At 36.8% G+C, this 10,156-nt stretch overlaps 2 protein-coding genes across 6 annotated transcripts; one reads left to right on the top strand and one right to left on the bottom strand.

Annotated features, from left to right (window-relative positions):
- Positions 1-1,979: 1,979 nt before the first annotated feature.
- Positions 1,980-5,085, top strand: LOC121264028 (clathrin light chain 3-like). The gene is made up of 3 exons (XM_041167062.1): positions 1,980-2,430; positions 2,645-2,798; positions 4,508-5,085. Exons 1-3 carry the CDS (start codon positions 2,054-2,056, stop codon positions 4,883-4,885), a joined length of 909 nt encoding a protein of 302 aa, XP_041022996.1. The 5' UTR covers positions 1,980-2,053; the 3' UTR covers positions 4,886-5,085.
- LOC121264027 (putative serine/threonine-protein kinase) lies at positions 4,657-10,156 on the bottom strand. 5 transcript variants are annotated; one of them, XM_041167059.1, is made up of 8 exons: positions 9,635-10,109; positions 9,363-9,509; positions 7,958-8,070; positions 7,667-7,877; positions 7,027-7,264; positions 6,034-6,184; positions 5,443-5,743; positions 4,657-5,209 (listed from the first exon to the last, which is right to left on the bottom strand). In XM_041167059.1, exons 2-8 carry the CDS (start codon positions 9,445-9,447, stop codon positions 4,980-4,982), a joined length of 1,329 nt encoding a protein of 442 aa, XP_041022993.1. In that variant the 5' UTR covers positions 9,448-9,509; positions 9,635-10,109; the 3' UTR covers positions 4,657-4,979. The 5 variants fall into 5 exon arrangements, with proteins under 5 accessions (XP_041022993.1, XP_041022991.1, XP_041022990.1 ...); XM_041167057.1 differs by having other exon boundaries at positions 9,363-9,519; XM_041167056.1 differs by having other exon boundaries at positions 9,363-9,519; positions 9,622-10,109.

Here is a 10,156-nt window from a genome sequence, read left to right on the forward strand (position 1 = left end):
CTTGGAGAAGAAGATACAAAGCCATTTCACAACTATTTGGTAATAATAGTTTGAAGACTCGACGAAATCTTGAAGTTGAAAAATATGTTTTGGGTGAATGCTCAAAGTATAGCAACATATGAGTCATTTGGAGATGTTATAATATTTGACACAACATATTTGATGAATAAGTATAAAGTGTCATTCATCCCTTTTGTTGAAGTCAATCACCATGGTTAGTCAATGTTCTTTAAATGTGGCATCATACCAAATAACGATACAAATATATTTGTATGGTTGTTTGAATCATGATTGAAGTGCATGTCAGGATGGGCTCCTAATGCACTTATAACTTACCAAGATTGGGCAATGCAAGCGATAATTATAAGAGTTTGTCCAAGGACCAAGCATAGATTCTATTTATAACGCATTTTATGTAAATTACCTCACAAGATTGGATCTTATTCAAAATATGACAGTTTTTCAAATGTCTTTTATCAAATTGTACATATGACTTTTTGAGTTGTGAAGAATTTGAACAATGATGACATAACATTGTTCAAATCAATAGTTTAATAGATAGTGCTTGATTGAGTGAGCTGTACAAGGAGCAATATCAATGGATACTTGTATATGTGAAATGTACATTTTAGACTGGAATGTCCACAACCTAGTATAGCGAGAGTTTTAATGCATTTTGATGGCTAAATAAATGCTATTACACCGTTGAAGAAGTTTTTTGGAGACTATGATTATGCGTTAATGAGGGTGGTCAATAATGAGTGTATAGCTAATTTTGGTTCATTCCAATGAAAGATTTATTGCATTATAATTCATGCAATTGAGAAGCGACTTTACGAGGTATGCACAAATGTTAAGCTCAAAAAGGTCCAAATAGAGTTTAGGGGGATTATGATTTGTTTATTTTTCCTAAAGAAAATTTAAGGTACAATATTGACAAATGCAAAAAAATTGAGCATTTATGATGATATTGTAAAAGAGGTAAAGAATCGTGTATACTTCAATGGCGATAAATGTGAGGTGATGTGCACCTATCGACTATTGAGTTTTGAAACATTTTATGTGGACATGCACTCATTGTCCTTGTTATGTGAAAAAAAATAATGTGCTTGTCATCTAAATATGTTCTTGATCGTTGAAGAAATAATTTAAAAATAAAGTATACGATTATAAAGAATAGTTCTGATAAGCTCCACGACAACCTTGATGTACAAAGGTTTAATAATTTGTATAACAATCATCAAGAATAACTTTACTTTTTTCAAATGATCATGAGATCTTTATAAAGGGAAAGACTCATATGTGTGATTTTAAAAAGAGAAATGATTTGTACAAGTCCCAAATAAACAAGTTTCATATAAGTTTTTGTAAAAAAGTAAACTCCATCTTAAAAAAATATAAAAAAAATTATTATTTATTAGTAAAACTTATTAATTTACAAAAAATTTATATAAAATTTATCTATTTAAAATTTATATCTAATATTACTCTTTTAAAAAAGAGTTGAGTCATAACTCTAAAAAGAGTTGAGTATATTGTACGTCATGATGGAACTAATTAACAAAAAAAAAAAAAGGTAAAAATGAGAGAGAAGTTACGTAGCTCCGCTGGTGGTAAAAGTACGGCAATGCCTCCATCAAAATAATTAATTTTTTAACAATAAATTTCATTCTTTTCCAAACGGCTTCACTACGCTTAGAAAGTCTTGTTACTCCTCCAACCAGCTGCCACAACGGTTAATGAACAGTCCAGGTGGTGGGAACAGTGAAGCGAGGAAAAAGTAGATGTCTGCTCTACCCCACACTAGACTTTTTCTGTAAACGTGTCCGTGAATCGTTGGCCACACAAAAGAGCCTCTTTGACGCTCAAGCCTTTCCAGCCAATAGGAACCTTGGTAAAGTTAGCTTTACTGTGGATCTTGTAGCACAGTACTGATTTCTTCATGGCCGTACGATTTCTTTAAGAGACATTGAAAGGTGACGCTTGTGATTCACCGAGACCTTCGGGCGGAGCTTTCGAGCCGTGTCCGAAAGAGAACGTCAACCAGAAAACCATGTCATCGTTCTCAGGGTCAACCCGCCCCTTCGACGACGACGGGTACATTGGCTACGATCCTCGCCTCTCGTCTCAGCGATTCCATTCCTTCTCGGCCTTCGATGCAGAATCGGTTAAAGACTCGGCCGGTGACTCTTCCCCGATCTTCGCCAACCAATCATACGGTACCGGAGACGACGTTTTTTCCACGCAGCCGGTACCGGAGACCCCATCGCCGCCTTCTATGTACTCCACCGGCGGAGGATTCTCGGAGTTATCGCCGGAGCAGAACGGCGGGGGCTTTGATGAAGGTTTTGGCGCGTCGGACGGTCCGATCTTGCCCCCGCCGGCAGATATGCAACCGGAGGAGGGCTTTGCTCTGAGAGAGTGGCGCAGGTGAGTCCGTCGTATCAGTTCTCCGCCACTTCTGACTTAGTCTATGCGATCATTAGGTTCTAGTGAGATAAAAATTGGATTTTGATTTTTCTTTAGATTTAAATTTCTGAGCTCAATTCATCATTATATATTTTAGTTATATTAAAGAGCTGGTCATAGAATTATCTGGTGGTTTTGATTATAACCAGTGAAATTTTGGGGATGAATGGCGCAGAGAGAATGCGATTCGACTGGAAGAGAAGGAGAAGAAGGAGAAAGAGCTGCTGATGGAGATAATCGAGGAAGCGGAGGAGTTCAAAATTGACTTCTATAGGAGGCGCACTGTTACTATTGGGAACAACAAAGCTGCAAACAGAGAGAAGGAGAAGGTGAGTGGCCATAATTCAGTACTGCGAATAGTCATAGAAATCATGTGGTATATGTTGGATGGGAAAATCTGAAATTTAAATTAAAATGATAATCATAACTTGAAGAACTGTAATCTAAGTTTAATAAATCGAAGGACAGAGATTTTAAATGGCAATTATGGATCACTTTGGGGCAGTATAAAGAACTAGAGCTTTGATTTCTAAAAGATAAATGTTTGGCCTACAAATAAAATTTACAAAAGCAAACTAACAAATTGAAGTAGTTTGATGTGGTATGTTAGATTATAATGCTCTTTTTATATGTTTTATTTTGTAAGATTTCTTTGTAGATCTAGCACTTATCTTTACAAAATTATAAAGAATTGGGTTTTTAGAATGAAACTTAACAAGTTGGCTGTCTGACATGTCCGCTCTAAAAACTCTAGACACTCGGACAAGGCTAAATATGTGCATTTTTTTTGTATTAATGATACGGAAATTTATCATTGAATGTTTTTGTTCATGCAAAAGAAAGATACAAAGTAAGACAATTAAGAAAATGAAGATTATGATACAAGACTCTAAAGAGGGTTAATGCGTTAGTGAGAGTGTAGATATGAATTGGTTTCTATTATGCGTTCTATCAAGTGTTTGTGTAAACTGCTGATGCTGATGGCGGGATGATGGGAAACTATTTCTTGAGTTATTTATTTTTTCCCAATATCTGTGCTTCCTTTATCTGAGCGAATGATAATTTATGTTTGTGCGCAAAAAGTTGCAATGTTCTCCATCCATTAAAATTTAATTGTAAAATTGTCTTTTTATATAGGTAAAAGAAATTTTATTAATATTAATTAATTGTAAATTTTCCTAAGTGACTTATTTTTCATCCATTTTAAGTGTCATTATTAAGCAAGGAGTACGATGTAACTTTTTGATAATTTAGAGTATAGGTTGCAACTTTTTGTAATTTGAGGTGGAAGTTGCAAAATGGGTGATATTTTAGGGTGCAAAATATAGTTGCCCTTTTCTTTCTGTCCAGCATCCACTGTGGGAAACCACAAAATAGGAGATGCGCAAGAGATAATCTTACTGCGTTTGTAAGGCAGTAAGATTACAATGCAGGTATTGGAGTTGCTAAACTGTTGACTAGAATGTTAAAGGTATATGCAATGAGCCCATTGGAAAACACAATTTATGTTCTTGATCCTTATTGCTTCAATTATAGTGGGAGCTCATTATGGAATCAAGTGTTCTCAGACTTGGCGGGTCTAATAAATTGAAAGGATGATAGTTCCAAACAAGTAAATGTGGCTGAGTTTGTTGGGATCGCAAAAGTTTTGCATAAGTGGATTGCACATAATTACATGCTGAAAATATTTAAATAGAGTCCCAGAGAGATTTTATTGAAGAAGGACAGCAATGTCTTAGAAAGGTTGTGGGTTTTCATAATCATTTAGCCAGACTTGCTAGCTACCATCATTTAGCTATATCTAGTGGAACTTATTTCAGTAATGCAGGTAAAGCATAGGACGATTTATGACAAGAACTTGTCTCTGAAAAATGTTGGGTAAAAGAGAAAAGAAAGGAAGGGATAATTGCAAGCCAATTTTATTATCACGTATATATGGCACTATATCATCTGATGGGATGTACTAAGAATACTCATTTACTCCAAGCTGTGAGCCTACTTGCATGGAATTTTATTGACTTTGGATGTAATGTATCAGCTATTTTTGGCAAGTCGGGAGAAGTTCCATGCTGAAGCTGAGAAGAATTACTGGAAGGCAATCGGAGAACTTATCCCGCATGAGGTGCCGGCCATAGAGAAAAGAGGGAAGAAGGACAAGGAGAAAAAGCCTTCCATTGTTGTGATCCAGGGGCCCAAGCCTGGGAAGCCAACTGATCTCTCAAGGATGCGTCAGATACTTCTGAAGCTCAAGCACAATCCTCCTCTCCATATGAAGCCAAAACCACCACCACCACCACCACCTTCGACAGAAACCAAAAAGGATTCTAAAACCACCGGTCCCACAGCTGTTGGTGCTAGTGTTGCTCCTCCCAAGACTGCAGCTGCAGCAACCCCCGAGGCTTTAGCTGCCGTTTGAGAAGGAAGTGGCTATTTACTCAAGTCTTCTTATGTATGTAAAAAGTATGTTGCTGTGACTCGGAGATGCCGGGTTTATATGATGCTAAAAACAGCTATGATAGGTGGAAGTGAGTCTTTATGTGCATACTAGTTTGGGAGTCTAGCCAATGTAGAAGGGGTACCTGCATTATGTATCTATCTATTCTGCTTGTTTGCTGTTTTGGTGGCGTTGCCTTTTTGAAGCGGTTAATTTTTCTGTGGCGGGGCATGGGTTTTGCTTCTTCAATGTTGTCTAGTAGAGACGATCTCTGCCTGTGCACTTGTCCTGATGATGGGGCTGTTGAGAAATTATAGATCACCACTTGCCATGCTCAAAACATAAAATAAAATAAAATAAGATGATGAATTTAAAGAGATTTTACAGGTTTCAATCAAGAAAGAGAAGTTTCAATTGACAGTCGGTCAAAAACAATATTAGATAACAAATACAAGAAGCCACTACGAAGAATGGGTGAATGCATCATCTTGGAAGCAACAGTGTCTCAGTTTGAGAGCTATATGAGTGAGTTAAATTTACAGAAGGATTTGCCGGTTGCTTTCGCCTCTCTGCCCGAGATGTTTCTGACAAATTAATGCCACTCGAGTGACCGGAAGAATGAACCCTAAATATGTCTGGCTCCGTTAGTGCCTTTTCATTGAGGTGTACTTCCTTGGAAAGCATCTCTACGACTTGCTTCATGGTGGGCCTTTGGTGCGCACCGTCTTGGGTACAAAATAAGGCGACTTTAATGAAGCGCATCACCTCAGCCTCTGGATACTCGGTCAGTTCAGGATCAACAATGTCCAGAAGTCTTTCTTCTTTTCTCAGTTTCCATGTCTGCAACATATAAACATAAAACTCAGCACATTCTACAAGTATAACTAATGATAATGGCAAAAGAAATGGCTCCAAATGACTGCTACTATCTTGCAAAGACAGTAGAGAACTTGATTTTTCACCTTGTCATGAATCAATAATTAAAAAAAAAAAAAAAAAACGATGAGGCCGGAAACCAAGCCTCATTAGGTGGATGTAACATCAGATCTTCCCCTTCCATTGGGTACGAAAGTCACTCATCCAAAAGAAATGAAAACAAAAAAACTGGTAATATAAGTTTAGAAAGATACCCATTCCACCAGAACCAGTAACTCCTCCCCAAATGCTGCCTTATTGCTGCTTCTACCACTAACTATTTCCAGCAAAAGCACCCCGAGACTGTATACATCAGCCTTCCTTGTGAGTTGCCCTAAAAGTGCATACTCTGGGGCCAGATATCCGCTACATATGCATAGGATTGTTAGTGAGATGCAAAGAGGGAGCAATAATGAACTACAACACATTACAGTTGGCATATCACACGGGCAACTCTCCTGTTCTCCCACTACCTTAAAACAACTTCATGTCCAATGGAACCCTCTCAATCTATGACTACTATACGATTTGGATCCATTCCTGTTATTAAATTAGTATCTCTGACTCCCCATCTCTTTTCATTCACCGGTTAATTACATTCTTGCCAGTAGAGTTTTCTTTGTAGTAAATTCAGGCAGTCTTTTAAATTTAATTTTATGAGTTCTGTTATTATCTTGCCGGAAAAGGTGGTGTACCCCCCATGTTGACCACAATACAAATTGGAAAAGCACCAGTATTCAAAGATATGATGTATACAACAACAGATTAAACAGCGCAAGTAATGAACTATCTCTTTTGAATAAGACCAATCATGAGCATGGTTGTCAAATTCAGTGTTGCATGTGCATGGAACAATTTCTTGAGAATCCCATCAAACTCATGAATTTGAGAATTTGAAGTGAAACAAATGACTAAAAATGCTTTCTCCTAATACGTGGAAATTTATGAATGATTTCTGCTAAAAGCACATAAATGGGACTGTACCTATAACCTTTGCCTTCCAACTTTGTTTACAATGGAGGATTCATTTGCCCCAGACGCAAGTTAAAGCAGCTGATTTATGAAGCTTTACAACAAAATCGAATGCGATGTTTGGACATACTTAACTATCTGAGTACTTCACTAAAATCCAGAGTCTAACAGGTTCCTAAATAAATAACCATGCAACTCACACAGTAAAATAAAATTCAGCACAAAGTAATGCTTACATGGTTCCTGCCACTCGAGTACTAAGATGAGTGACATTGTCTGGAAAAAGCTTTGCCAGCCCAAAATCTCCTATTTTCGGATTAAAGTTTCCATCAAGAAGTATATTGCTAGCTTTAATATCTCTGTGGACAATATGTGGTTCAGTTTCCTCATGCAGAAATGCAAGACCAGAAGCTGTACCCCGGCATATAGCAGCTCTTGTTCGCCAATCCAAAGCAATATGTTTACTTTTTGAACCTGAAATAATTTTTTCTGGACATTAGCAAAACCCTGAAGAGAGACTAAACCTTACCCCCAATACATCTGAGGAGTTAATTCATCATCTGAAGAAATCCAATAGGTTGATCCAGTTCTTTTACAGATAAACGGGTAAAAAATTCCATCTAGAGTAATACATATAATCAGTCTGGTGCTTCAAATCCAATTGTTTAATTCAATTAATTCAGTATTACCTTCCATAGCATTCCCACCCATGCACTCAAAAATGCATCTAGCAATCAAATGAGATGGGCAAACTTTCATAAGTGGTACGAGTTGATAAAGATCAGGCTAACAAGTCATCAAACATCTAATTGTACATAATTTCAAAAATGTTTAAATTCATCCAATAAACATGAACTCTGAAGATCTGATAGTTACCTAGCAAAGCACTTGCAAGGCTGTTATTTTCCAGATACTCATATACCAATATCCGATGATTGTCCTCAACACAGCACCCAATGAGTTCAACAAGGTGTGGATGTCGTATATTTGATATCATATTAATCTCCGTCAAAAATTCATGAGTTCCTTGTTTAGATTCCGTCGAGAGAGATTTAATTGCAACTTGAGTACCATCTCTTAAAACCCCCTGCAATTAAATAAAAGGAAAGTTGTGTAAGAATCCACCAAATAGAGAGGGGAGGGAAAGGAAGAGTTAGTTAATCTCACTCTATAGACAACTCCATAACCTCCTCCACCAATTTTGCTTGAAGGATGGAAATTTGCAGTTGCTGATCTCAACGAGTTATAAGAAAAGCACTTTACATCGCTGGTAAGAATTCCTAACCATGCACAAAAACAGCAAGCAAAAGACACGTTAAACCATGTGGGGTGAATTTCTTATGTGTCCATATATTAAATGGAAAAGTGAGGAAAACCATTAAACAGCATCCAGTTTATAACATGTTTCTTTCCCCAAATATAAGTAGGGTAAAAAGGAAGACAGAATGTCTGTAAAGGTGCATTTTTGGCTAGCCTGATACATATTCACATAATTTTCAAACTTTCTTAACTGGTTTAGATGGTATCTTGAGTGAATAGTGTATAATATGCTCAAAAGTGTCTAATTCCAGATGCGCTTATCATTCTGCAAGCAATTTATTAATTCACGTCACGACCTTCTGGTTTGGTTATCAAAATTCAGGACTAAGAAAAGTTTCATTCCACAATATTGGCGCTGGAAGTGATCCAAGATATCAGGAGATTTGTGATTTAGGCTAATTCTGGCTTGACTCAAATCTGAAAGAGAACCAGTTATCCAAATCCATAAACACGTTCAAACAATTTGGGCTCAAACATATTAAAAAGCGTTGATTTGAAGATAGAAGAAATCATTTATATACATCTTGAAATAAGCCCTTTTTTGAATCAAAGCAATCAAAAGTTGAAATAACTTCCCAAAGGAGTTCAAGAAATAGCGGAAGGGGACAGGGCCATCTGGGATGTGTTAGAGAGGTATAAGGACACTGCCGAATCAGCATTTGAATCAACTTTAGATGGAAAATTTTAGCTTCACAGAACTTTATTCTAGCGTTTGATATATACAATGAGATGCAGCATCAAAACTTTCCTGAGGTTGGTTTGGATGGGCAGATGAGATAGTTTTGTACGGATGAGAGGGTTATGGACATCCAAACAGTTAGATTTCATCTCTATTTCATCTATAAATTTTTAAACTCATCTCAAACATTTCTGACATGAACAGTAAAACTATTTATCAAATCCCAAAAAGACAAAACTATCTCATCTCATTTCACTATCCAAACATATATTTTTTTACAAACTATCTCATCTCATCTAAACTCAAAAATCTTACTACTATTTAACTCAAAAAATCTTACTATTATTCAAAATATCTTATCACATCTCATCTTTAACTGTCTATCCAAACATGTCTGACAGAACCTTTATGCATCAGCTTGATAAGAGAACCGGAGTCCAAACTGGAAATATGATCATGGATTCTTGATGGATAGCGACCATTAAATTAAAACGGTCTATGCCGCAGAATCAGAAAACTTCTAATAGGGGATACAGAACCGAGATGTAATCAATGAAATGAATTCAATCGTACCTAGTTTCGTACCTTCTACCTGTGTCTGGTTTCCACCATGCTTTCCTTTACAGCCGCAGAAGGCACCAAACCATCCACAACTCATTGCTAAACACTTGGGGGAGTTCTTACACACCTAAATTCTTCATCATATCTCCTTTTCAATTCCTAATTCATCCTAAAGTAGATTCAGAAAGCTAATTAATCAAAATGTAACGAAGTAAATCCTCAACCCCACCCCCACCCGAAAAGAAAATAGACATGAAAATCAAAGAATTACATAAAAATCTAACATGCACATAGGAGTGTTACCAATTCCAAAATGCCCTAGCCAAAAAGGAACTGTATGGTCTTATTCTTGTGGGTTTGTAGGAGCAGCAAACGCCAAAACCCAGGTAAATTATCAAGGAAGGTGGGTTGGATCGAAATGAGTGGGGAGGAAGGATGAAATACATTATCAAAATGTTTTGAAATATGAATACCACATTTCAAAGCCTTGATAATTAGAGAAAGGTCAAAGGTTAGAGTTATCTACCTCAAAGGTGATGGTGACCTTTTTGTGCATTATTTTTCCTTGTCGTGCACTTCGGCTTTAGCCTTTTCCATGTGAGGAGATAGACATCAACCCCTTGTTCACATGTACAAGAAGTTGGGTGACTTTCAGCGTTTATATTAGCCCAAAAAACAAAAGAAAAAGAATCTATGGTTAATATATTTCTTAAGAAAACGGCTTCTGGGTCTGCAATCACTCAGTTCGTCGGCTATTTGCCCAAAAAACAAAAGAAAAAGACTTTATGTTTCTTAAGAAAACGGCT

Source organism: Juglans microcarpa x Juglans regia, chromosome 5D (genome assembly GCF_004785595.1).
Source record: "Juglans microcarpa x Juglans regia isolate MS1-56 chromosome 5D, Jm3101_v1.0, whole genome shotgun sequence".
In the NCBI taxonomy this organism is placed as follows: Eukaryota; Viridiplantae; Streptophyta; class Magnoliopsida; order Fagales; family Juglandaceae; genus Juglans; species Juglans microcarpa x Juglans regia.

Bases quoted from the DNA above. Each gene is read 5' to 3' on its own strand.
- LOC121264027 (XM_041167059.1), bottom strand. From the start codon at position 9,447: ATGAGTTGTGGATGGTTTGGTGCCTTCTGCGGCTGTAAAGGAAAGCAT. The intron at 7,265-7,666 runs GTAACTATCAGA...AAATTATTTCAG, and splicing joins CCTTGCAAGTGCTTTGCTAG to GTTCAAAAAGTAAACATATT. The intron at 5,744-6,033 runs GTATCTTTCTAA...TATATGTTGCAG, and splicing joins TACTGGTTCTGGTGGAATGG to ACATGGAAACTGAGAAAAGA.
- LOC121264028 (XM_041167062.1), top strand. From the start codon at position 2,054: ATGTCATCGTTCTCAGGGTCAACCCGCCCCTTCGACGACGACGGGTAC. The intron at 2,431-2,644 runs GTGAGTCCGTCG...TGAATGGCGCAG, and splicing joins GCTCTGAGAGAGTGGCGCAG to AGAGAATGCGATTCGACTGG. The intron at 2,799-4,507 runs GTGAGTGGCCAT...GTAATGTATCAG, and splicing joins CAAACAGAGAGAAGGAGAAG to CTATTTTTGGCAAGTCGGGA.